The 27,827-nt window shown below is 44.7% G+C and overlaps 1 protein-coding gene across 1 annotated transcript in view; it reads left to right on the forward strand.

The window, feature by feature from the left end:
• RTN1 (reticulon 1) overlaps nt 1-27,827 on the forward strand; it is a 129,789-nt gene that overhangs the window by 53,639 nt on the left and 48,323 nt on the right. Inside the window, exons 2-3 of the mRNA XM_068148963.1 lie at nt 21,438-22,175; nt 26,282-27,064. Coding sequence (XP_068005064.1) covers nt 21,438-22,175; nt 26,282-27,064 — 1,521 coding nt within the window. The remainder of the gene's footprint in view (nt 1-21,437; nt 22,176-26,281; nt 27,065-27,827) is intronic.

Here is a 27,827-nt window from a genome sequence, read left to right on the forward strand (position 1 = left end):
GAACTGGGATTTTTTTAGTCTGGAGAGGAGATGGCTGAGGGAAGACCTTATCACTCTCTACAGCTCCCTGAAAGGAGGTTGTAGTGATGTGGTTGTCAGTCTCTCCTCTCTATTATCGGTGAGTAGTATAGAATGAGGGGAAATGTGCTGGAGAGGTTTAGACTGGATATTAGGAAAAAATTATTTACAGAAAGAATGGTTGGGCACTGGAATAGGCTGCCCAGGGAGGTGGTGTTCAAGAAATGTGAACATGGCATGTTGGGATGTAGTTTAAGGGCCATGGTGGTTTTGAGTTGGTGGTTGTACTTAATGATCTTAGAGGTCTTTTTTCCAAATGAAATAATTCTATGAAAGGCCTCCAGCCTCTGCCTGTTTGCTAGACCTTTCAGGTAGTTTTGCACAAAATGTACTCCCATTCTCTCTGTGCTGCAAGCAGAGGCCATGGGGGCTGCTGCTTTGGAGGACAGTATAGATGAGATGCTACTGTGGCTAGTTCTTTATGTACAGTTTCTGAGAGCACTCCAGACAGCATGTAATTAGAGCAATTGGCTCTAATGTTAGAGAAAGAGAGGAAAACCTTGTGGATTAATGTGTCAGAAAGGAGAGAAACTATGTGTCTGATGGGCTTAGAGATGATATTTTTGGAGAGGGAAGCAGGATGTGTTTGCATCTTGCTTTCGCTATGGATGGAAGAGAAAATACTGCATTAATTGGAAGGTATTCAAAGGGCTAGGAAGAGGATTGGCCAAAGATTTTTTTTATTATTATTATTATTTTTAAACAGAGAATGCTGAATTTGAACCCACTCTGCAACACCTAAGACAGAATGGACCAAGGGATAAAACAAACATTTGCAAGCACCACCACTATAAGGTAAATGAAGCAGTGTTAGCTTACAGATGAATGGAGGGAGTGGGCTGGCAACCCATGGGGGAGGTTGCAAACTTGCTTTGAATTTTTGCAGGTGACCCCTACGTAAGTTGCATATTAAATACTGCAGAGAAAGAAGACCTGCCTCTGGTCTGGAGGCAGTTCTCATGGGTTTACATCCTGATGGCTGTGTTGCTGTGCTTTGCTGATTTACAGCTACTGCATTGGCAGGTCTGTATATGCTGACTGCTTCTGTAGGCTTTTTGTTTATGCTTAAAAGCTAGCTTTTAAGCTGCACATAAGGTTTAGCCATCCCCGAATCAGGTGGCTAAACTGAACCAGAGATCCTTGGTACCTGTCTGGCCCAAAGGCTACATGGGCAGAGTACCTTCAATAGATTGTTTTGGAACAGCTGAGGAATGAAGCAAAAAGGATAGAGAGATAAGAGCTTGGTGCTAAGAACAGGGTAAGGTATTGAGAGAGAGGAAAAAGATGGAGGGTGTGTATGACTGAGGTGGACAACAGAGGGTGTGTGGAGGGGTGGACACTGATACTGAGAGAAATAGGCAGAGCAGTGTGAGAATAAGAGTGATGCAGAAGAACTAAAACAGCCATGGAAACAAAGGACAAGGAGGCAGAGAAGAAATCGGGTATGAAATGGATTAGAAGGTATTTTAGAAGTGCTAGGATAGAAAAATACCTGTCTGTTTGTACAGTCTGGAGGTTACTACATTTGATCTACGCTTCCCTCGTTCATATTTATCCATCAGGCATTTCTGAGGCACTATTTTTAACCATGTACAAAAACACACTAGGAGCTTTCTCACTTTCATTTTGGAAGAAGGACCAGGCACAAAGCATTTCTTTTTCGAATAAATTCAGAAAGACTATCAGAACAGACCCAATGCCTATGAATAAATAACTCTATTCCTGTGAAAGAGGCTGTGGCGAGGAGCTATTCTCAGATGTGCACACAGCTCTGAAGAAGAGGATGCTTGGGAGTGAATAAGGAGATGGTGGGCATGAGCCTTGCATGGCTCAGACATTTTACCTGCCTTCCTGCAGGGAAAGAGCTTTCCCAGTCTGGACCAGTAAAAGGCACGAGGAGCAACACGTTAACAAAGACCTCTGGTCATCATGTGAGCTGTTGTGCAAATCCTGCTGCTGCCTGATCCAAAGCAGCTCTTTGCACCACAACCATCCCTTGCCCTCTGCACCAGTCTGCTGGATGACAGCCTGCAACAGGCTCGGCTCAGCAGCACCAGTCCAATGCAAATTTGTTCCCCATCAGGTGTGAGGATCTTGGATGGAACAGGGAGGCAGGAAGCTGTGCTCTGCTGTTACACTGCCATCCTTGTCTGCAAGGCTGGGATGTCATTGACTAACATGGCTGCAGCGTGAAACACTGGGCAGGGAGGGCATTAGTTTAAGGCAGAAATGTGCTGATTTAAGGATAAGCCTTCCCCCTGGTGTCATCTCTCTGCGTGAATTGGTCAAATAAGCTGTTGTGTCCTGTTTCTTGCACATTACAGCTGCTCTGATTCTCCCTATAAGCATCAGCTGAGGTCAATGTACCCAGTTATAGGAGGAAGAACTCTGAAAATTGTGTAAGCCACTGATTCCTTCTTGGGTAAGACAACGGGGAAGGCAGAGGCTGAGACTGATCAAAGATCAGTTCCAGTTTCTTCCCCTTAAGGCTACTTCACAGTGGCATAACTTAGCCCTTCCTCAAGGCTGCTCTAACTCTAGCTGGAAGAGTGGCTCCAGATGAAGATACCTAAGGCCTTATCTATTTCCCCCTGCAAACAGCACCCCGCCTCCAGGCTGCATGCAATTTGACCACCCTATACAGTACATTCAGCTTGCTTTGAAGAGCATCTGCCCTCCTCCCTAGGATGTAATGTGCATCAGTCTGAATGCCTGCACAGTTTATACTCATTAAATTGATGTGAGGGTCCCAAATCCCTTCACTGCATTTCCAAAAGTTAGTTTCTTGCTTAAGAACTGGTAAACTTTCCAGTTCTAGTTAATTCTCCAAGTCTCTGTGATCAGAGCTGCAGACGCCTGCCTGCACCAGAGATGGTTTTAATCAAGTTATTATGTTGGGCTCTGTCCACAGATGTGTGCCAGACATGCAGGGAGGTGTCAGGATGGTCAAGCTGGCTGGAAATGCAGAAGCAGGGCTGGACTACAGGCAGGACTGTGGCTCAGCTGCAGAGGAAGTGCTGTTCGAGGGGGACATGTTCTTGGTGAATTCAATGGATTGTGCATGTGCAGAAAGTGAAGAATACACAAGTGGCAAGGTGGGGAATTTGTCCCTTCTGTGGTATTCCTCTGTCATCCATCCCAGGCAAATCTGTTCAGAGCATGGCTGACAGAAACAAGCACTTACAGGTTTGTGATGTGGGAGATGACTCTGTTGCAGGCTTTCAAATACAGTCTACCTTAATACGACAGCTAAAGAAGCCTGAGTATCTTTCATCTGAGGCTTGCTGCAGCCTTGGAAATGGCTGAAGGTCCCTTCTGCTCTCTAGTACTTCAGCCCTCAAAAAGGAACCTATTTCCTATCACCACTCGGGAGTCCAGAGTTACCCATGGAAGGGAGTGACAGCTTGTTCAAAAGGTGTAATGGGAGTGGGGCAAATGCCTTCCAGATGTCCCAGCAGGTAGAGCTTGCGCAGCATGAGGTGATACACTGTAAGCTCCACCCTCAGTATGACTTGAATATCCATCACCTTGCATCTCACTGCAGTTTTTAGAGTCACCAAATGAGACAAGGCTATCCTAAACATCTCCAGCTACAATACTTTCAACCCATGGAGTTAGCTGTTTGGAGCCCAGCTGCTCAGCCACATGGCAGCCTGCTGCTTTCTGACACGTTTTAAGGACGCTTCATAGGAGAAGGAGACAGTTTTCAATAAACTGTAAAACTGCAAGTAGGGAACGTTTGGATCGCTAAGTGGAGCCATCACCTACCCAGATAAAAAACACTATCACAAGGCCACTTTATGGACATCAACCTGTCTTAAAAAGCATTTGACTTCTGACATCTTGCACCCATTAGAAAACTGGTCTATAACATGACTGCTCTGCTGGGTAGGAGTCTCCTAAATCCCTTGCCTAAATTTATTCATCACCAGCCTACATCTATTCTTTCTTCTGTCAGCACTGGCTTTTGCCCCTCAGAAATATTTATAGGAAGAAATCATTCCCTTGGAGTTTTCATTTTGCTAGACTGAACAAATCACTGTCTCTATACTCCTAAGGAAAGCTCTCCACACCCTGACACTAAATCTCATGGAGAATCTAGGATGCCTGCTGCCACACTCTGTGAAGTTTCTTCTAATTTATGTTCTAAATTCTTTAGAATTATGTACTTTAAGCCACTTTTCAATGATGTTTCTACACACAAAAATGCATTTTAGTGCAGCACAGATTGCTTGAACTCTTACTTTGAAGTAGCATGAAAACACAGATAGCAGTAGGTCAGTGTCTGAAGCATTGTTCTTGGTTCAATCATCATAATTTCTGCTGATATAATGAGAGGAAGATAAACACTGATAAAGGTCAGAAATCATGCATAAATTGGAAGTGTACAGCACCATCAGGATTAAGCAAGCAGTTATCAGGGTTCCCCTGGCAAGCATGGCCACACAGTAAATAACATAAAGAACTAAAACCAAACTATATGTGCAAAGCACATCCTTCTGTGTGAATCTACATGCATACTCTTTTGTCTCCCAGGCTGAAGTGATTAGGCTCTAAAACTGCTGGAATCACTTTTCTGGCTGACCATCACATTCAGTGCCCTGGTCCAGTCCCTGTAGCACCATGTTTGAAATGGAAAGCTCTCTGCAAGTCAACATATTCAAGCTGAATTTTAGCCAGAGCATCCTGGCTCAGCTGCTGGAGATTAAGACCACAAAGGAGCCGAGTGTTAATAAATGATCTCCAAATCCTACCCTCCTCCACTTTGCAACACTGAGTGGGTTAAAAAAAAAAAAAAAAAAAAGGTAATATTCCCAACACCCAAATGCACTTTCCAGCAACAAATAGTGATTTGGTTCAGCATTAGGCATACAAGAAAAATGTTTAATGCAGAACCTGAGCACCATCTTATCTCATGGGGCTATTGTTCCAGCATGAAGAATTAAATATAGTTGAGTCTTTTTCTTAGATTAATTCAATTCTTCATCTGGTTAGACTGCTCCTGTATATCCTTTGTAAATTCAGTTTGGTTTTCTCTACCTGCAGCTATGGTAACCCTGGCTATTTTCCTGTGTATTCTACTGTGAAAATCAAGATTAAGTTCATTTGTCATGAAACAAACATGATGCCACAAATGATAAATAAGCAAAGCATACTGCAGAGACTGGCAATGCAGCTCAGCTTTCTCAGAGCTCAGGGAGTGAGGAGGGTTTCTGTGTCACTCATGTCTGAGATTAGAAAGCTTTCTAATGAAGAAAATTGCCTAACAAATGATGTCATTTCTGGCAAAGTCACAAGCCTAATTTGCAGTGAAGGGCCCATCGACCTTAGCATCACCTCCCCAGGTATGTGGAGAAGTCACTTTTGCTGGCTCTCAGGCAAGGAGGAAGCATTGCAGAGGCAGCCAGTGGGGGGCTGCCTGCCCAGCCTCTGCCCAGCCATTGCCCCTCAAATGAAGCTTCGTGGCACCCACAAACCTCTGCAGGGTTTAGAGGGAGATGTTCACCCCCAAGGGGACATCACCTTTTCTCACAATTACTGCACATCTAGACATTGAGGGAGACTTCCACTGCTGCACTGGGATTGTAGACACTCCCCTACCCCTGTTACCTTCCATCCTATTTGCATCAGGGGACAAAGGGAATCAGTGTAACATTCACATCCAGATCTTCTTAAATATATTTCAGGATAAACTCCATGTTGGGCAGCATTTCACCAGCTCCCAGGACAATTCTCAACCTCCATCCAGCTCCAAGTCAACAGCAGCTGGCTGGGGGCTCCAACCACCCAGAATAGTACTATAACCAGCTGGCCACAGGCTATGCTTCTTGCTAGCTTTCATGCCCCAGACTTCAGGAAGTGCCAAAGCAGTCTGGTCCACTTCCAGGAGAGGCATTTTAGCACCCTGATGGGATCCAAGGCACAAGTGATTGGAAACCAGGCCCTCAGCTTTGCTAAGCTTAAATGATATCTTAAATGCTAGTTGAGAAATCCAGAGACTGGATAAGCTGGGAACATTGCATCAAGGTGAGCTGTAGTTAGGGTGGAAAAGCCCATTTCTGTTCTTCCCCTCAAAGACCAATCAGACTGCAGACCTCAGTCTGCAGCTAGGGTGAGACCTACCTGGAGATACCCTGAAACGGGTCCAGACAAGAGATGGGGGCTCTTGATCCCCAAAGGTGGAGTCCTGACCTGGGTCACCAGCACAGCCTTTGTCTTGGGAAATAGGATGGCAATCCAGAGAGGTGTTTTGTTGCATCCAGTGTGCGCAGGCAGAAATATCTCACCAGAATGGCTGTTTGAAGTCATCTTGGTCAAACTTTGGCATAAAATCATTAAGCCTTTGTCAGATGTGTTTAGCTGGATGAAAGCACTAAAAATGGAGAGTCTGCCCATATGTAGACCTGAATATTTATCCATATGAAGGCCTTTTCACGCCGTGAAACAGTGTTAAATGGCTTTAGGGTAAGTGGAAGTTGAGCCAGTGAAATGCTTTTCATGCATTCTCCTGTCTCCAACTCCTCTCTTTCATTCCCAGTTTTTAAAGGAGGAAAACATTAGTTATTGTCTTTGGGCTATTTCAGATCAGGCTGGGAGATGCATGGACCTCAGAAGCCCTCTTTATGTTTTACCTCCACAGCTGATGTGGACATCTGCTGGCCTCATGGGCATTAAGAGATGCAGCATGCAAGCCACGTGGCATTAGGATCAGACAAAAAATGCTAATAGAATATTTGGGAAGTTGCAAATCCATTGTGGAACACCATTGACTGGAAACTAAGCTGTATTCAACTTCTGAAACCAGATATTCCCTTAGTTTAAAGGAAGCATGTAGTGACTTGTGTTTAGAACAAGGTGCAGCCTGGTTCTTCCTCTGCCCAGTTGTCTCTGTCCATCTTCAGCCCTGTACTGATTTAATTTCATCTTTCCTAACATTTTAGCATTTAACATCAGAGGGGATAAAAAGAGTTGACGGTTTGCTTTATTGAAAAGGAAATGTTCAGGAAGGTTTGCTGCAGATTTTAATCTCTTTGAACAACAGAGTGGAAAGGGGCTCAGATTTTCCTTGTTTGCTTGGGCTAACAAAAATACCCATTGCCTGCACTTAAATTAGAGCATACTTTATTATTCGCTTCTGGAAAGTCTGTGAGCAAGTTTATGTGAAGTAGCAGCTTTAAACTGCAGCTGCTTTGAACAAGGTGGGCTGATTGGAAGTGGGGTGTACATTGCTTTTTGTACTCCACATCTTCAGTGCTGAAACTGGTAATGCTGGGGAATGATAGGGAATGTTTAATCCACCCCCTGGATCATCTGCTCCCGGGAGCTATGGGGAACAGAAAGCTGTTCAGACAAAGATGACTGCACAACTCCTTCCAGTATATGGGATCTGGGGACAGTAATTTCTAATAATACTCAATAGGATGTTACTATAGCAACTATATGATGTGGTGAATAATTTCATGGGCTCAGATTCAAAACACTAGGAGCTACAACGGGTCAGAGCATTATTTAGGACTGACTGTAAACTACACTGAAGTGGTGGGACTTGGGAAGAATTTAGGGAAGAAGGCTGAAGGTGCTTCTCTGATGCTGAAGGGAACTGTAGCCCGATAGGTGGTGGCATGAGGCATGGAAAATAAAAGCCACCTTCATGCACCATGCTGTGAGTGCTTCCATGAGGGACCCTGCCTGCTGCATGACGTTTCCCTTTGATATTCAGTTTGCTGTAAACCAGATCTGACATTTAGCTTCTGGGCAAATTACATTGATTTGACCTAGAATGATTTTTATTGATTTGTTTTTGTTCCACTTGGGGGAAAAAAAAAATTAAAAAAGGAAAATTGTTACAGCTCAGTTCCAAGCCAAACTATTTCCTTTCAATTTTGTCTCTTGCCAAACATCTTCTGAAGTGCTAATGTATAAGAAGCAAAACTGGGCTATTGACAGTGGTGCCAGAAAAAGACATTTGGAAGCACCTCCCAGGGCAAAGGTGGTGTTTTATCCCCTGCTAAGGCCCATCCAGATGTGCTGTAATGGGGAGGTGGTGCATGGGCACACCCTACCATTCCTCCGCCTTTTCCCATCTTGAAATACACCTTGACACATAGCCCAGTTTTATATCTTTGAGCCATTGCTCATTTTCCTACAATTTTCTAAGACTGTGACTAGTTCCCTCCCTTCTCATATACCTTGAGAGTATTTATAGCGTGAACCTGCTCTCCTTTTCCCTCCCCCCTTCTGTACTGTATAAGCATCTGTTACTGTCTCCTCCAGACTTGTCCCAAGTGCCTTGACCTCCAGTACTTGTGCCACCAGCATGTCCTGTAGCTTCTCTGCATCTTTCTGTGTTTTTCCTAAATGAAGCAAACAAAACACAAAAATGCCTGGCTTCTGATTTATCTGTGCCAGAGGAGAAGCTACAGATAATTGGTGGGAGTCTCTTCCTGCCCTGTCCACTGCTTTGTTTTACTTTGCAGGATTAGTCCAGGAGCTCTTATTTAGTTTCTGGACTGCCTCTTGTCCCTTTTCATGTCCTGCCTGGACATTTTGTCATGCTCAGGCTGCAGCACTGCACACACCTTTGCACTCTGGGCTTCTGCCAAAGGGAAATATGCTCCATCCCTGAGCATGATGTCATCTACTGATGCATTTACACTACCCTAGCTGAAGTTTTACTGCAATGAATGATTAGTCACTATCTGATATTGCATGTGAGGAACTCAGTCCAGGATATCTTAGTGTCCTAATTCCCTTGGTAATACTTTGTTCACTTCACAGATTTCCCATACATACATTATGAGTTGACGACCAGAGGGGACTGAATACTGAAAATACAAGAGAAAGTTGTTTCGTACTTTTGCCACTTTTTCTTTGCTTCCTAACACCAAGCTTACAGCCAAGAAAGGCATTAGATTTTTTTTTTACTTTTTTTAAGCACAACCTTAATCTTATATTGCTCTTCCAAATGCCCCCTGGCTCACTCACAGTGGAAGACTCAGTGTGGGCTTTTCCCAAAGGATGTTTTGTTTCACTTGCCCTGAAGTTTCCTGGATGTTCTCCTCTATCTCTTTGAAAACACAGCAGAAGAAGTGCTTGCCATATTCATTTTTTCTCTTTAGATATGTTTACCATATTGGCAAAAAAAAAAAAAAAAAAAAAGTAGGTGAATCAGCAATATCCAGGACTTGATCTAGAAGCTGCTTTCTTCTCAGGTAAAGCACTCCACCTGGTGTGTCTGATTGAATGGAAAGGTCCATGATCATAGGTGCAAGTGTTATTGCTGGGTATCTGTCCATAAGTAGCTTATGCTGGAGCCTAATCAGGAGAGCTGCTGTGAAGGTCATGTATTAATTCCATCTCCTCAAGCAGAAGCATCTCTACTGATACCATTCAAAAGTTACTTGTGTAACTGCTCTTAGGATCCAAAACCTTCCTGGGCTGAATAAGAAACTAGCTCAGTGTTTTCTGCCTCTTCTACTGTCAAGATGACAGCAAAATCAGGTTTTGGGGGTTTGAAGTCTTGGATATTTCACTGAGGGAAAGGACATTCTTTGAATTTCTGCTTGTATTGTGGAGCGATAATCGCTTCGTAAGAACTGCTTCAGCAGCACTGTCAGTGCACAGATGGGAGGCTTTGGTAGAGGAGAAGAACAAGGGGAGAACTCTGCTCCTGCTTTTCATTGAAGCTTCCACAGTTACCTGGCAGCTGACCCTTCCCATGTGGCAGAGACTCTAAGAAAGCTGCATGAGGCATCATCATCTAGGTAATTATCCCCAGTTTCTCACTTGTGAAACCTAATACCAGGCTGTGGTGCTGAATGCAGAGAGAAGAGCCCATCAGAGAGGTTAGTCCTGGTACTGCTGTCAAGCTGCTGTCCCCCTCCTGCTTTAATTACACACAATAATTCCAGCAAAGGGTTGGTTTGAATCAAGGTTGCTCAGCCACAACCTCAGAAGCTTTCTCTAGGGCAGCTGCTGCTGTCTGTAAATCTGTAGAAGACTGTAATTTACCCACCAACTCTGACTGTGAGGAGCTGGATTCTCTTGCAAGAGCAGAGGCATAGCTTTGCTGTAGCTTTTCTCTGCTTTTCCAGAAAAGTGGTGTTCAGCACCGCCTGCCCTAGAGCAACACTATCATCTCTATCCCTGCTGTGCTGGCTGTAGCAGGACAGAAGAGGGCCAGAGCCAAAGATACCCTTGTCCTAAGTTTCCTTATCCCAGAGAAAAATGGGTTGAGTCTGTAGTGCTGTCCATGGGGCTACCTGCATGGTGTGCACATATAGAGAGGAGAGGAGCTGCTCCTTTTTCCCTAGCTTGAGGGCATCCAGGAGTGAGGAGCTCATTGGTGATATCCAAGGTGTCTATGAATGTGCCCAAAGACAAGTCAGTCTGCCCCAACTCACCACAGCAGTCCTACATCACCCTTGAAAGCCTTCAGGTTTTGCTAAGGAAAAGAGATGGAAAGCTGCCAAGCAAGGAAGGAGCAGAAGCTTCTCCTGCACTTCCAGGCTGTGAGACAGTCCAACTAACCTGTGTCCCTTGAAGTCTTAACTATACCTCTGTTCAAAGCACAGACTTCAGACTTGCTGGTGATCTCAAGGGTGGGGGAATAGTTTTGGTCTCACATATTCAGTCAGAATAGGGGTGGTTTGTTGCATTGGCTCTTCACTCAAGTCGAGTGTGAGAAGTCTCTAAAAATGTCCTTCTCAGAAGCCAGATGTCTAGGTAGGAATTTTCCTCTCTCTGTTTGCAGTAAACTCTTCTTTTTTTTTTTTTTTTTTTATTTAGGGGAAGAGACAGTGGCAGACAAATAAAACAGAGATCTTGAAGGACATTTATAACATTAGTCATTGCACATATGGCCTGATCCTTCTTAAACAGAAGCTGGAGCCAGCAGGTTGATGCTGATACATGGCTGCAGTGGCGCTGCCCCACATTCTGCACTGCTTTGAGAGGTTTAGCTTTTAACATAATTTTGAAAACTTTTTGATTGACTTTCAGATGCAACTTTGGTGCCCCCACTTTCTAGAAACTGAGAAATCATTTAGCATGTAAGGAAACCACATTAGTGCTGGGATTCAAGCCTGCTGCCTCACCTGTGTCATCATAACCTTCCTGCTTCTCTATTTTACCTTTTTCTTTTTTTTTCCCCTTAAATCTTTCCTGATGTTTCTATTCCTCACTCCTCCTTGATGTAACACATGCTGGATTCTGCCTGGTGCTATACACAGTCTTTTCTCCCAATACTTCTATTGCTGCCTGTAAAGGCTGTCACAAAAAGCCAGCATATGCTGGTCCTCTGATCTTTCTGGTGTGAGTCATGTTGCAAAACCTTAAGTGAAAAAGGAGTTAGATTGTGATATTGCAGCTTTGTCTCTTTGCCTGCATCAGCCTCCCACTACCATGTCCTCTCTGACCTAGATTTCCTCACTGTCCCTTCAGCGTTAGATTTGATCTTGATTTGTGGCCAATGATGCCTTGTCTTTGGATACTTTGTTGGCTCCAAGGCCTCATACTTCCTTCCCTGCTGACAGTTTTATGCAGGTGTAACTCTAGTGCCTTTGGTGGAGTCACTCCTGATTTGCCCCAGCTCTCAGTGCCCGATAGCTGTTTTTCTCCCTGAATTACCATGCCTGACACATCATTGTAGGTGTTATGCTTTGTTACAAAATTAATTTTCCTCTGGAGAGCTCTCAGTGGTTTCAGCTGAACTTCATTGCAATTGTCGCTCTGTCTCGCTAGAAGATTCATTCTGCTGGGGTGGCTTCAGCCTTGGAGGATGGGAAGCCAACCCAAGTGCAAGGCAACCTTTCTTCTTTTCTCATCTTTTAATAGCCAGCACTGGCTTTTACCTCTCTGTGGAAGAGCCTGAAGCTGTAGGGCAATTTTCTGTCCTGAGTTTATCACAGCATCAAAAGCAGCTGGTGCTAGCGTTTCTCTATTTCCCAGGCTGAGTCTGAATCTGCAGCCGCATAGCTGTGTATTGCCTTACTGCACTTGTGGGAGACTGAATTTATAAGTAACCGGGACACAACAAAGGTGGGGCAGGATGGGCAGAAGGTGCCTGTAGCAGGGACCTGGCATGGAGGCTGGGTAAGGGTAAGAGGAAGTTTCTGAGGGGGATGTTGAGGGACAACTTGGTCTGAATTTGCAGAGTGACCAGCTGGGGGTAAAATCAGTGAATAGGCAAAGTTCCTAAATCATGTCTGAAATAGGACTTAGACACCTTAGAACTTAAAGACAAATGAGACAGCTAAATTAATCCAGATTTTGTAAGATCCTTTGGCGTCTGTTACTCTAAAGGGAGTTGAGGACCCCTTTCAAGTCATTGAAAAGCATGATTTAGGTGCTAAGTGCTTGGAGGATTTTTGTCATGCAACTCAGTGGAGTTTGGTCCTTCCAGGGGAGGTGTGACTACAGTGAAGCAAGAATGAATTATTCTTGTGAACTGGGTTTTATTATTCATAACAAAGTTCATCTGATAGCATTTTAGGCAGTACCTTAGTATCACTGAACTCTAACAATCAGTCATGTTACTCTTGATGATACTATCACAGGAGTGAAAACCTGCTTTTTTTCCCTGAACCAGAATGTTGTTAAAACTTACTAAATTATATTTGTAACCTTTTCTGATAATTAAGACCTGCTGCAGCTGCACTTCCAGCAGGAGCACTTGCAACTTTACATGTTTTATTGTGTTCCTCTGAAAGCTCTTTTTTTTGTTTCAGTGGCCATGATTTTTCATGCTGTCTAGAGTTCTGGGGAGGGCTGTCACAGACCTTATACCAGGGTTTTAATGCCAGGACAAATTGGAGCTCTCTGAGGCCATTTATTGAAGCAGAAAGCCTGGAGGGCATGTTGGTGTGGGAACTGCTGAATCATTTACTATGGGTTCACTTTGCACACTGGCTGGTTGGCTTTGGGGGACCTGCTGAGCATTCATTCTCTGTCAGATGCTGTGAGCTCTGGATGTCCATGTGAGCTGAGGATATTCAGCATCACCAAACCAAGCTCTGCTCCTCCAAACTGGCTTGGTCTGGAATGCACCACACACCCACAGTGCCTATCAGCAGTAACAAAAAGGTGAACCCTGCTATCTTTTTGGCAGGGAGACAATAGCTGTTGTGGTGCAGAGGCTGCTGTTAATAGCTTGCTAGGATGACTGTGCCGACAGCGCAGTGTGTCCTGTGCTCCCCAGAGTGGATCTGTCTTAAGCTTATTAAAAGCTCATCAGTGTCTGCTACACAGCCCTCCTGCACACAGAGCTGTAGCGCTCAGCAGCTGAGCCAAGACCTGATCCATGTCCACCCAGTTTTTGGCAAAGCTGGAGTTTCTCTAGGGCAATAGGAGAAAACCCCAGGCAGGGTCTTGGGAAGCCACACAGGAAAATCATGCTTTGGTGTAACATGATGGTGACCTGACGCCAGCTGCTGGGGGGGGAGCTGTCCCAACGAGAAAGCCACCAAACTGAAGCTCCCTGAAGTGTTTGGGCTTCCAGGGGTTAGATCCTGAAAACATTTTGTCCCCTGCTCCAACTTCTGTGCTTATAAGAAGGCCATGAGTTGATAAAAGATGCTCAGCTTCATCGGCCAAGGTTTTGAGAGGCTGGGATCCCAGCTGACTCCCACCCCCATGGAGTACTGAAATGGCAGAGCCCTGGAACTGGAAGGTGCAATGTCTGCTTACAATAGATAGCTAAAGCAAATTGACCCGGAGGAGAGGTTTACATGCATCAAAGTGTATCAGTAACTTGAGTCCTGGACTTGCTTCCCATCTCAGCCAGGATGAATCAGAAGTCACTCCAATGAAGTCAATGGAGTAACCAGTGTAAGGAGAATCAAGCTTGTTTATTTTCCACCCTGTCCTTTTGCCCACCTACCTGTGCAGGAGACAGTCCCTGCCTCTCTGCATGGCAGCATTTCCTCTGGCTGCTGCAGGATCTCAGGAGGAAGGTTGAATAACTTACACAGCTGATGCACTGAATAATTCCAGTTCCCAGGAGCTAAGGCACAGAGCTGTCACCTGCTGTGGGACAGGAAGAAGAAACTATGAGTTTCTCCAGCACATCTGGGACCCATAGGGGAAATAATCATAGAATAGGAGCATGTATCTTCCTGAGACATCCAGCTTGCTTATAGCATTGATTGGGCAAGCGGATCCCCAAGTGACTTTGGCGGGGATGGACATTCACATGTTTGCCAGAGCTGTGTCTTGCAGGGTTCTGTCCCGCAGTCAGGGCCATGAGACTTGTGGAGGAAAAGAAGCAGCAAACTTGTAAAGTGGGTTTACAGATCCTGAGCTAAAACAAAGAGCACCATCTCCTGGCAGCTGGGAAGAGCTGGCACGGCTGCCAGGGCTGGTACAGTTTTCTTCTGAGCAGCTTGCTGCTCTCTGTATGTAACCTATAGCTTCTGGAGATGGGATGACTCAGGGCTGTCATAGTTCTGGCTATGGAGAAAAGCTAATCGAGGGGAGTCTGAGAGCTGATTTAGTGGTGTTATCCTCAGCATGCTGATGGCACACTTGGCATGAGGGGTCTCAGCTGTTTAGGTTTCAAGCTCTACTTGAGTTGACATGAGAGCTCAAGTACTTTTGAAGTTTGCATAGATATTGAAGTGTCCTGGGTTAGAAAATTCATGGAGATGTTTTTTGCAAAATGGAGAGCATGGATCTCAAGTGGTGCACTCAGATATCCCTACGGGCAGCCAACCTACTTAGAAGCCTTCTGTGATTTGGCATGAGGCCAAGATGCCTCTGCCACTTGTACAAGTTGCCCTTGCTGCTGCTGAGAGTGGTACTAGCAAAGGACATTTGGAAATGTGTGGCTAGCAGGTCAAGGGAGGTTCTCCTTCCCACCTGTTCTGCCCTAGTGAGGCCACATCTGGAGTATTTTGTCCAGTTCTGGGCTCCCCAGTTCAATGAAGAAAGGGAACTACTGAGGAGAGCCCAATGAAGGGCTACAAAGATGAGTTTTCAAATAAGAAGGCAACTGAGTTAGGAAACTAAAATGAAACAATGAAAATGTATCAGGGTCAAAAGAATAAGAGGAAGTTTTTCCTCTTTTTTTTTATTTTTTTTTTTGTCCTTTTTTAAGAAGAGATTTGGAATAAAAGGTCAAGCACAGGTTTCTTGCTAGTGGCTGATGACAAACTGTACAGACAAGGCAGGACTATTTAGTAGCTGCTTTAACATTTGTTTTGTGTCTGGAAGAAAGCAAGAAGATTTACGTGTTTGGTCATGGATGAGTGATAAAAAACTAATGAGAGCTTGAAACAAAGCTGACAATGTTGGGCTGGGAAATATGGTATGTGTTGGTCATTAGAGAGGACCATGAGCTGTGGCTTGATCTCTAGATATAGGTGTTTAGGTGGTGTCAAGCTCCGGGCAGTTGGACTCTCCTCCTTGGATGTAGAACAGCCTTGCCATAAAATCAGCCTCTCTAAGTGAAAAGGTAATTATAAAAGGAAAAGCAAAGTGCTCAGCCATCTCAGGACAATACAGACCTAGGTTTTATCCTGTGTACTGAAAGTCACTACATATCCCTGAGCTCTGTGGTGCCTTCTGGAGTCTTGGATCAGAGCAAAGCTGTGCTGGAAAAAACTCATCACTTGATTTTGGGCTTTTTGCTACCCAAAATCTCTGGATGACATCTAAAGGGTCAAGGTACTGGGTGTCACAAGTGGCCTGGGAGACCCTCTAGCATCATTTGGGGCCAGTCAAATGAATACTCTCCTCTTGTTTATAGGACTTCACTCATTATTCTCCCTAGTCCATCAATTACTGCAGGTCAGGCACTGTCCAAACAGGACAAGGTGGACCCTGTCACCAGGAGGCTGTGATCTGCATGAACACTAGAGTAAGTTGTGGAGACTGCTCCTGGGAGCTAGCAGCCCTGCAGTGCTTGGGTAGCTGGTAACTTCTGGGGCTCAATATCCAAAGCAAATATCAGAGCCAACTATTTAAAAGACTTACAGGAATTTGCTGGAAGCAGCTTGCTCAACACTGCTTTTGTCTGAAAAGGTCACTGAAACCTTGATTCCTCCGGCTGCAACCAAAGATCCTTCCCCTTCTTAGTGCAGCTCCAGTCTGTAAAAATAGCCTCATCTAATTACAAATTAGTTCCCCCTCTCCTCTTCTGAAAAATTAATATTTCTCACCGAATCACTGATGCACAATAAATACTGAACCTCATGTTGTGGGGCTGCCAGCTCTTCTGCAGAACTGACAGCGTGTGTCCTTCTGTGTCATTCTGTGCCGTTGAAGGTCACCAGAGTTGTGTGTGAAGATTAAGAAAGGCGGGTTAATGTGGAGACTGCATATTTCCCAGTATCTGAAGTATTTTTTGGTCTTTGAAGGAGGCCTACAGAATAGTTGGAGAGGGACTTTTACAAAGGTGTGTAGTAATAGGACAAGGAAGGGGTAACTGAAAGAAGCTAGACTTAAATTAAACTAGGAAGAAATTGTTCACCATGAGGGTGGTGAGGCACTGGAACAGGTCGCCCAGAGATGTTGTGGAGGCTCCAATCCTGGAGTTGTTCAAAGCTAGGTTGGATGGGGCCTTGAGAAAGCAAGCCTAGTAGGAGGTGTTGGAACTAGAGCATCTTTAAGGTCCCTTCCAACCCAAACCATTCTATGATTCAATTGTATTGAAAATTGAACACAATATTTCAGTATTCCAAAGTCATCAATTTTAAGAAGGACCAAGCACACTCTAATTGCAAAAAATATATAATTAAATCAGTTGTATTTAAAATAGCTGATTTCCTTGTCTGTTGTTCTCAGCCATATATTTATTTCCTTCTCCAGTGCGCTGCAGCAGTAGCTTGCATTGATCCAAACTGAGCTTCAGCTGCCTTTCTTAAGAGGTACTCAGCATGGAACCAACAATTTCTAAATTATTTCTTGTGTCAGTAGTTAAATAGCACTAAATACAGTATTGTAGGAGAGGATTTCTGGAGAATTCACTTACTTACTCTCAGGAAACAAAAAAGTAATTTTCAGGTTTTTGGTTTTTGTGGGTTTTTTTGTTGTTGTTGTTTTGTTTTTTTCTTTAGAGTTGTTGAAAGCTCATGTAACTTGCTGAGCATCTCATCTGTGCTCAGGTGATTGAATCAGACCCATTACTTCTTAGCAGGTCACAGGAAGAGAAATTATTTCCTGAAGGCTCATATTACAAGAAGATGTGACTGCTGCTCTCAGGCACTGAATAACTTTGCACTACCTGAATTGGCAGGCAAGGTTTTTGGATACATTTGAAGGAAATCCAGTTAAAAAACCTGACCCTTTGTAACAGGGGTGAATTCAGATCTGATACTGCCATCCATTACCAGTGCTATTCACAGCTTCTCCTTCCCACGGATATTGAACTAAATAAACTTAAAGCCAGAGAGGTCATTGCTTAATCACCAGGCTCTGAATACGCTATTCTTCAGCAAAAATCTTGCTCAGCTGTATAGGTTTCCATGTCTTTAATAGTCAGCCTAATAGCTGATAGATTCACACTTCCCAAATAAGAGGCAGTTTTACCAGTGGCTTTAAATCATTCCCTGTGGAAATAGATTGTTGCATTAAACCCTAGTAATTAGGCATTTTCAGCTGTCTTCAGCGCTTTTGTCTCTTCAGTTGCCTTGAGACTTGGGATCTTTCTATATTCTGCTGATGTTAACCCTCTCTACTGACACATGCACATGGTCATGCTCAAACACCCTTTAACTCTTTGTCTTCCTCCTGAACCTGAGAGAGATGCATTTTCTGCTTTCATCATTATTTGCAAAACCACTGCAGAGAAAAGAGAAAAGACAAAAAAAGAGAAAGATTTCTGACTGACAGCACGTCCATTTTAAATCAGCTTTTGTGTTAACATCTGCTGCAGTGTTGCTTTTGTTTATTTGCAGATGTGATGTTTCTGTCTGTGACTCTTTTGGGGTTCTTTTTCTTCCTGCCAATGAATAACATAAAGAATAGGATGATGTTTTCCCAGGCTCCCTTTATCATGGTGACTCTCCTGGCTTGCAATAACTCCTGCTATGAAGCACCTGACACACACACATTAGGACCCCTTTCACTGCTTTATTGATCAGCATCATTAAGTGCTGCAAATGCATGTGCATCTGGCTCACGTATACCATGGACAAAGCAGAAATGAAAGCTGCAAACAATATGCATGAATATTGGTTTGATGATGACTTCAATCTCCTCTGACCATGTTTGTACTCCCTCATTACTAGCACTAGTGGGACATTTGTAGAAAAGGATTTTTGCTCACTGATGATATTGTGATGGTGTATTTTTCATAAGCATCCAGCACAGCACTATTGTACAGCCATCTTGACCTGGTCCAAAGCTGCTCAGAATCACTGGGACTTTTCTAGTGAATTCAGTGGGCTTTGGATCAGACTCAGTAGGTACCAAAGAATCATGTAATGAAAGAGCTGCTGTGAAACCCCATGCTACTCACCCACCACAAATAGTAAATTACAAACAGCAGATACTGGCAGCAACAAGCATGAAGAGTCTGTAGTCAGCAATTTATCACCTGAAATATGTTTGTATAAGCAATGCATCAGATAATTTCAGCTAACCAACACACTTGTGAAAATCCAAGCCTCTTCATGGACAATTTTCCAAAAGGTAGATTCAGCAAGAAAAATATTTGCAAGAAAAAGAACCCATCCCTTTTTTCTGACTGATTATTTTAAAATGGGGTTTGGGTATGAGCTACCCTTGTGAGGCACTGTGTGACCTCAGGTAGGACCTAATGTTGCTGCTGGGCAGCCCAGCTTAGCCCTTATTCTGTTTTGGTTTCCCAGTGGTTTTCCACTTAGGATCCATTTTCATGTACCTTTGCTGATGAGACTGAGTCATTTTGAGCAGCAAGGATGAGAGCTGCCTGCAGTGAGTTGCAAAAGGCTCTTGCAGCCCTGAGTGAGCTGGCAGGAAAATTGAAGACAAAATTCAGTGTTGGTAAATATAAAGTTACATACAGAGGAAAGAAAAAGTCCCAAATTCATGTGTAAGTGACACTCACCATTCTGAAACAAGATCTTGGCTTTTTCCACAGCAATATTTATGATCATTCTGTGCAATGTTCCATAGCAGTGCAAAGAGCAATCTAAAGGTTGGGAATGACTGGGAATGGTGATAATTGTGCACCTTAGTACAGCACTTATTCTGCTCTCCTGTGGCAAAAACAGCTGCCACAAACCACTGGCCCTCTCAGGGTGTGGGGATGGACCTGCTGTCACCATGGTGTGTACACTAACAGTTTAGTGGTGAGGGACCAGCAGCACCCAAAGACAGTGCAGGTGGATACACAGGAGTAGATAGCACAGGTAGGGTGAAAAGCAAGGTGTGGCACTTTTTGGTTGCTTTTCCCGTATGCTCCCAGGCTTCTCCTTGCAAAAGGAGGAGCATGCTGTTCCTACCCTAAATGCAGCCCAAGAAAGAGAAGTTACTTGCAAGTCCTCATAGCACTGAGTGATACAAAACTACAGGTGAGGGAAATGGTCATTCTGCCTTTGTGCAGGGCCTGAGATGTGCATGTCAAATTGAAGCAAGGCTGTGCAGTAAAACAAAGCCTGCAGCTATGCACTGAACAGTGTTAAAAGGAGAAGAAAATTGCTGGAGGGTTCACTAAATGAGCTGCATGTGTCTAATGCATGGAGGGTTGTGGGGAAAAAATAGTTGTGACAGTATTTAGACATGGCATCATTATGTGTATGCATGGAGGGGAAAAAAATAGCTAAATGGAAGTAGCTCAGGAGGTTTCGTGCTGGTATTTTTTCAGCTTCTGGCTGTGCAGCTGTTGCAACATCCTTTTAATATTAGTTTTAAGTCTGCAATGTGTGTTGTAGCCCAGTACACAGCACACACACTTGCAGGGTGATGAGCAAAGGTTAGTAAAAGCTGTCCAGCTTCTGTGATGCAGTGTAGGTCAGTGTGCAAGTGGTTAACTGGCTTCTGCCCCCCTACAGACACCAGCTCCTCCAGACATCAGCTTCATTCCTTTACATCCTAGTTCCCTCAGCCCCTATAAAAATGTTTCCCCACCTCCTGCCTCCCTCATGGGGGATCTTGCTGTTCCTATTATCGAGCTGGGCTTCATGCTGCCAAGAAAGAGTGGCCATTGTTTGTAATATAATTAGCGTCATCCTCAGGAACTTAAAGCCAGACGGGGAATTGGAGGCGGCGTATAGAAATGATGCATGGGTGTGAGCAGAGGTTTAACCACTTCCATGCTGGAGTGCTTTGTAGAAGGTGCACAAAGGATATGGCTTTCTGGCCATATGAAAATAACTAAGTGAGCTTGTTTAGTCTCTGCCCTTGTATTTCACAAATTTAGGGTGGGTACTCTTAAAGGGCACCTCAAATACTAGGTTCATTTTGAGCCACTCACAATATGGACATTGAGGCACTGGACCATGTCCAGAGAATGACAGTAAAACTGGTGACGGGTCTGGAAAACAGGTCTTATGGGGAGTGGCTGAGGGAACTGAGGTTGTTTAGCATGGAGAAGAGGAGGCTGAAGGGAGATTTTATTGCTCTCTACAACTACCTAAAAGGAGGTTGTAGTGAGGTGGGTGTCAGTCTCTTCTCCCAGGTAACAAGCGATAGGACAAGAGCAAATGGCCCCAAGTTGCACCAAGGGAGTTTTAGTTTGGATATTAGGAAAAAATTCTTTCCTGAAAGAGTGGTCAGGCATTGGAACAGGCTGCCCAGGGAGGTGGTAGAGACAAAAAATGTGTAGATGTGATGCTTCAGGACATTACTTAGTGGGCATGATGGTGTTGAGTTGACAGCTGGACTTAATGATCCAGAGATCTTTTCCAACCTTAATGATTCTACACTTCTTAGAGAAAATGGAATCTAAAGCTGCCTACCAACTTGCCATCACAATTTCTGTGCAGCAGAATATTTTATAATTAAAAGTTTCCTTAGGGTGAAACGCCTCCTCTTTGTTTAAAAATAAATAAATCTCTTTGCCCATCATTGGTTTGGGGTTTTTTGTTTTTGTTTTTTTTTTTTTTATTTATTTAAGAATATGGAGTAGTAAGCCCCTGACTCATACTGAGTCAAATCACTGGACATATGCTGGGCTGACATTGGCCATGAACTCTTAGCAGCTATCATGATCATTGTAGCTATTTTAAGATACAATAGCAGCTGTCTTCTGACAGATGTGCCACTATCTTGCCCAAAGGTATGGTAAGAGGGAGTCCCAAAGATGTTACAAGCAAAGCCAAGCCTGGTGCATAAACCGAGTCTAAAATGAGCAGGGAGCAAGTCCAGCTGTGTGGACAGGCTGAAGCATGCAGGCACTTGTGTCCTCACTCTGCATCCATTTCCTGTCTTTGCTTTAGGTGTCACAGCCTCCTCACACCTCTTTGACTATGGGTCCACCGCTAACGGAGGTGACAACTCCTTCTACACCTCTCTGATCTCGGACGTCCACTACACCACCCCGCGGGACTCCACCTATTTCACGGGCATTTACCAGCAGGAAAACAGCCCCATTCCCTGCTCTGGCAGCACAGAGGGATTTAACGCCCTGGGGCATCCTGTTCAAGATGTGACTGGCTTTGAGTCCCGTGGCTTGTTTAGCTCAGATTCAGGAATAGAGATGACTCCTGCAGAGTCTGTTGAAGTTGATAAAACCTTAGCAGATCCCATGAAAGTAGAAGCCTACAAATACATGGACATAAGTAGATCAGAAGAAATAAAATACCAAGAAAAGAATGACTCTGACTCAGAGGATGAAAGCCCTGACCTGACAGATAAGTACCAGGGAATAGCCACCACGTCCAGCCACAGTGCTGAACCTCATCAGACAGCTTCAGAAAGCATGAAGGCAGCCATAGAGCAAGACAATCTTGAAGACACAAGGTCTGGAGATCAGCACAGTGCCTCTGTGGTTACAGCCCCTGTCAAGATCACGCTCACTGAGACGGAAAGCACTGGGGAAGCTGCCAGCAAAGAGTCAAGCCTGACTCCACCAGAGACCATCCTGAAGCCAACCAGTGAGGTGGTACCAACAGTGACAGTGTCAGAGCCAGAAGATGACAGCCCGGGGTCTGTCACGCCACCATCCTCTGGCACAGGTAATGCTGGTGCATGGCACTGGGATTTTTAGTATTCAGAAAGCGTTTGCAATTGTAGCCCTGCACGTTGGAGAAGTACTACGGGTTTGTGGGGTGGGTCTAAGGGAATGTGAGCAGAGATTAACAGGTCTCCATTGCAAAACTGAAGAGAGGCGTGAACTGTGTTGCCCATCACTGACAGACTGCTCGGGATGAGCTGCCCTTTTGGTATGTAAAGAAGGGAAGACAGGACTGGGGATCTAAAGAAATAAATTGCTGTGATCTGTTCAGAAGCATGACTAGAGTCAGATGCAGGCTTGCTGAACCAAATTCCCACTGGAGTCAGCAATTGCTGCAGTGGAAGTTGTGAGATGGCAGGTGTCAAGTGATGTTTTGGGCTGGACCCCAGTCACCTTGGCTGGTCATGCTCACCAGAGGAAATGAATTGTGCAGTTTGGTTCACTTTTAATAAATTGAATGGCTGCTTTAAGGCCATTAAAAATAAGTGCTGTTTTCAAGTGAAAGTGCTGCTTTTACAAAGTGCTGAGGAGAAAAATCCTGTCACCTCATTTACAAAGTGGACTGGATGGGGAAAGAAAAAGTCTCTCTTAAAGGCTCCTTTGGGGGGTGGAAGGGTGGTGGCAGTGTATGTGGAAAAGCACAAAAAACCTCACATTTTTACATTTTCTTATTGACTGATTACTGCAGGTTTACATAATATATATTCCTCATTTTCCCTGTTACAGACTGCTAAAATATAGAAATAGTATAGTATTTTTAAAAGGAACAAAGGTCTGTGACACAAACCAGAATTTTCAGACTTGAAATTAAATTTCAGCATCCTGAGTCTAACCCCCTTTGACAAGGAACATTTGACAATAAACATCCCCAAGCTGAAATTTCCATTGCTTTGTGGCATCTAGAAGCTTTTAAAAATAAAATGGAATTTCTTTAAAATGACACCCTGGGATTTTCACCCAGAGTGGTGCCAACCCTTAAGAAAATACCAAGTTCCTGTCCACAGTTGTCAGTTTATCCTGGCTGCATCAGACAGAGTCTTTAGATAATAAATAGACTTTAGAGCTCTATTTTTCTTTTTATTTGTCTGAGTGACATCACACACTGCTTCTGAGACATGCTGGGGATTTACACTTTTTGCACTACACAGTAATTAACTTCAGACACTAACTCTTATTTATTCAGTCTTTGACAAGTGTTACAGGCTGCTTTCATGACACTTGATAACCACATCCCATCGAAACAGTTAAATAGTGTCTGGATGAGTTTCATGCTACTGCCTTACTGGCAGGTACTGTTGTGGCTAACGTAATTGCTGGCTCAAAAATATACCTCTCCATGGGCAAAGCTGATCCCTACCACTGCCCAAACAGCTCTGGGTGGTCCTACTACCTTGCATCAGGGTTCTGGAAAACCAGAAGCACTGCTTATGTATTGTGTTAAGGAAAGAAAGAGGCATCTCCTTTTGGGACTGGCTCCTGCAGGGTGTATTCTCTGGACTTCCCATCCCCACAGTCAGGGACACACTGCTCCCAGACTCTGCGTCTGTAAGCAAGAAAGAAATGTAAAACCTGCCCTTGCTATTTCTATCTAGTGACCCAGCAAAGTCGTTGCTCCTAGATACCCCTCAAGCATTCTGGCAAAGCCCCCTGTTAGCTCCTGCTTGGATCAGGACTTTTGAAAAGAGTTTACTTTTAATGGCTGGCCATCATCTTTCTGGGGAAGGATGATGTGGTCTGTTCAGACACTGCCCTGGCACTGAAAGGCGATGGGTATTTATACACTTTCCTGAGCCAGCAGTAAATGTGACACTCTGCTGCTGCCCATAAAGAACTTCTTTTGTTCGCATGCGGTGGCTGAGGGTTACAAACTGCCAGGGTGGACAGGGGTGGGGTGAAGCCGAAGGCCAGTGCGTTGCTGCGCTACAAAGGCTGATGGTCACATGCTGGCTTGGACGTGTGTCAGATTAAGTCATTGCTCAGGGAGAAAATGCTCACGTGTGGTGAGGCAGGAGAGTGGCGCAGCTCATGCCAGCTTCCTGCAGCCGGAGGAGAAGGATGCTCAGCCCGGACGATGGAACAGAAGCTTACCAGCATCCTGACAGGAGCGTGTTGTAACAGTCCCAAACAACTTAATCCCAGATGTGACCACCTCTGGGCTGCAGGAGGACTTTCTTGAGGGAAAGAGATCTTGCTACAAGAGGTGTTCAGTCAGAGGGGCTGCAGATATGCCAAAAATACATGCTCAACATCATGTGTATTGACAGATGCACAAACCAAAACTGCTTGGAGGGATGTGGGGAGGTTGTTTTTCTCACCTATCTCATAGCAGGACATCATGTCCTGGGGGTACGATCATTAAAACCTCCCTCTGTACCAGATCCTAGGGAAGGCATAAGATCAGGAAGAAATCAGCTACAGTACTCCTGCCATAAATCAGGAAAAATCCACAAATACTGTTGGTTTTTTTCCCCAGGTTACATGTGATACAATCTCTCTCCCACCCTCTGCTGGAGAGGAGCTTGCAGAGATGGCCAACACAGCTAGATGTGCTTGGGGGTTGATGCCAGTGGCTGCACCTAAAGTGTGGCTAGGTTAAAGGGCAAATAACCACTGGGAGCAGGCACAAGTCAGCTTGAGGTTCCCCATGCCTGCAGCTGAGGGGCCAGAAATCTCACAGATGTGGATAAAAGCAGTGTCCTGTGTGGGCCTCTTCACTAGCATCAGCAGGAAGAAACTTGGTGTCTCCTTTCTTGATGACTTTCTAGAGCCCTCACCACTTGTAATACCACCTAGTGACCCCTGTCACGGTAATAGTGATGTAAAATCAGTGAATGAGCACTTCAGAATCCAGAGGACACATTTCCACATGTGCTTGATGGCTGTTTCAACATGAATGAAGAATCCAGCTTTTTTCTGTCACCCAAAAGGGTGTGTTAGGAAATTCCAGTTGGAAAGTGGTGATGAGGAGGTGGCAGTGGCCAGGCACTGGCAGGGAATTGGATGCAAAGTGCCACCATGGTGCCCCCTGGTACAGACAGGCTCAGGTGGCCTGGCTGGCCTTGCAGCTGATGTAGAGTCTGGGTTTTTTGACTGGCTGATGTTCTGTGAATGATCAAGTGGAGGCCCTTCCCCATGCAGTAACTCAAGACACCTCATGCTGTCTCTGTCACCCTTATTGCAAGGCCCTTACATGCAATTTTACTTTTTAAAAAAATTATTATTATTTTATTTCATTACAAAATCCCACATGGCAAAGTGATAGGGAGGCAGAATAGGTGGGAGGCCTGGTGCTGGGTACCCTTCTAGAATGGGATATGGACTCCTTGCCAATACTGGGTGACTGGCAAGCCTTTTCAAACGCTCATTTTAACTCATTGAGCATGCCTTCATCTAGGCCCGCAGTCAGGGAATGCGGGGTGGGGGGGAAATTGTTTCAAATTCGGAGTGACAAGGTGGTCAGTCATTAATTTGATTAAGATAACTCTTAACAATATTAAGAACTGCAGGAAAAAAATTAAAAATAAAACTACTCATTCTTAGACCCAATGGAGATAAAAGCAAACAGAGAATTCATCACACCACAACCCCTGCCACCAAAAAAAAAAGTCTGAGAAAAGTTTCTGACCAAGAACTTCCCACACCTCAAAGTTAAAACTTTAACCTCAAAGTTAAAATTTGACAAAAAAATCCTACACATGAGTTGTTATGATTAGTGGTGTCAGGAACCCACCAGCCCTGTGTGTGTATTTGTCCCCTGGTTGTTAGTGACAGTTGCTGTCATGTGTGGCCTGAGTCCACATTCCTCATGACTTGTGATTTTCCTGGGGAAAACCATATTACTGATTCACTGGCCAAGCACTGACCAGCAGTGCCCTATGCCTCACCTTTTTCCTTAGTGAAAGTTGCAAATGCTACTTATTTTACAATATGTGCATGGAAACACTCTGCAAGGACAAGCTGTTATTACTGTTAGTCATCTTAAGACAGGGAAACTTTCTGCCTTTGTTACCATCCCATGATGTCATGAAATCTATTGTGTTTATTTCCCAAGCAGGCAGAAAATCTTATTAACATTTCCCCCCCCCTGCTTTTCTTTCTGGGTGGCAGAACCATCTGGCTCAGAGTCACAGGGCAAGGGAAGCTTGTCAGAGGATGAACTCATCGGTGCCATCAAGGAAGCAAAAAGCTTTTCTTTTGAGACCCAAGAGCCACAGCAGTCACCAAGCCTTTCCACTGAGAAGAGAGACCAACGGGTCAAACCTGGGCGCTCTGCTGCCTCCTCCCACCTGGATAATGACGCCAGCAGTGCTGAGTCAGGGGACTCAGAGATAGAGCTGGTGTCAGAGGACCCACTGGCTGCTGAGGAGGTGCTGCACTCCAACTACATGACCTTCAGCCACATTGGAGGGCCCCCTCCATCACCTGCCTCCCCCTCCATCCAGTACAGCATCCTGCGGGAGGAGCGGGAGGCTGAGCTTGACAGTGAGCTCATCATCGAATCCTGTGACGCCTCATCGGCCTCTGAAGAGAGCCCAAAGAGGGAGCAAGACTCCCCTCTGATGAAGCCCATGGTCATGGACATTATCAAGGAAGAGAATGGCTCTCGCACTGATGCCTCAGACTACGAAGCAAATAAAATGACTGAGAGCAGGATGAACAAGGAAAACCTGGCAGAGTCTGCGTCCTACCTGAAATGCTCCTTTGTTGCACCAAAAGTAGGTGCTGAGCCCCTGACCTCCGCCGTCAGCACCGAGGAGCTGAAGGAAAGAATAATCCTGAAGAAACCCATTGAAGAAACTGTTGTTAACCAAAGTAAAGTGTCTTCCAAGGACTCTGGCAAAAGAAGTTCCTTGGCTTCATCCCTACTGCCATTTTTAAATAAGCAGAAAGGTAAATGCAGATGTTTATGTTGTTTCTGCAGTGCTGCTCAGAAGGGGGAGGAGGGAGAGGTGCCTGTTCTTTGTAAGGGAGATGTTAGTAGTGCTGAGCAGAGGGCAGGTGGCACTGGATAACCTGAGCTTGCAGCTGGACATGCCCTGTGACAATCCACAAACAATCTCTGACCTTCCTATCCCCTTTTCCTTCCCCTTAGGAAACAAAAAATACCAGCAACAATAATTTTTAGACTTAAGCATATAGCTACTGGATCAAGCAGGAACCCCAGTAACTTAAGACTGATTTGTACATCAGATATCTAGAGGACAAAGAGCAACACATGATCATTTTTCCTTTGAAACATTACCTGCTTTGCCCCAGGGAAGGAGTGCAATCATGAAGGTGGTCCTGCTCCTCCCAGAAACATGTGGATAGTGTAAGGAAAAAAAAGTGAAGGAGATATCTGGAGCAGGAGAGGGGGTGAGTTTGGTGGATCTGGGTGTTTCTGAAGCTGCCGTAGTTTAAACAAATTTCTCACAGTGGCAGACACCCTCCATACTGAATAATGGGGTTTTTGCACATGCTTCCAGGCTAGCGTAGGGAAGTGGGTGGCTTGGGGTGCCCATCCCAGTTCTGCACAGTTTGGAGGGCAACCTGTGTCACCCACTGAAAGCCCCTTCTCTAGTTCAGCTCCGGGAGGGAGAAGGGCAGAACACTTCTCTGGTATTCAGGTGAGCTCAGGGGCACTTGCTGCCCCATAGGATCCCTTCAAATCCAA

This window comes from Melanerpes formicivorus, unplaced genomic scaffold (genome assembly GCF_026170545.1).
Source record: "Melanerpes formicivorus ecotype bairdi unplaced genomic scaffold, bMelFor1.0.p_v2 SCAF_17, whole genome shotgun sequence".
Lineage (NCBI taxonomy): Eukaryota > Metazoa > Chordata > Aves > Piciformes > Picidae > Melanerpes > Melanerpes formicivorus.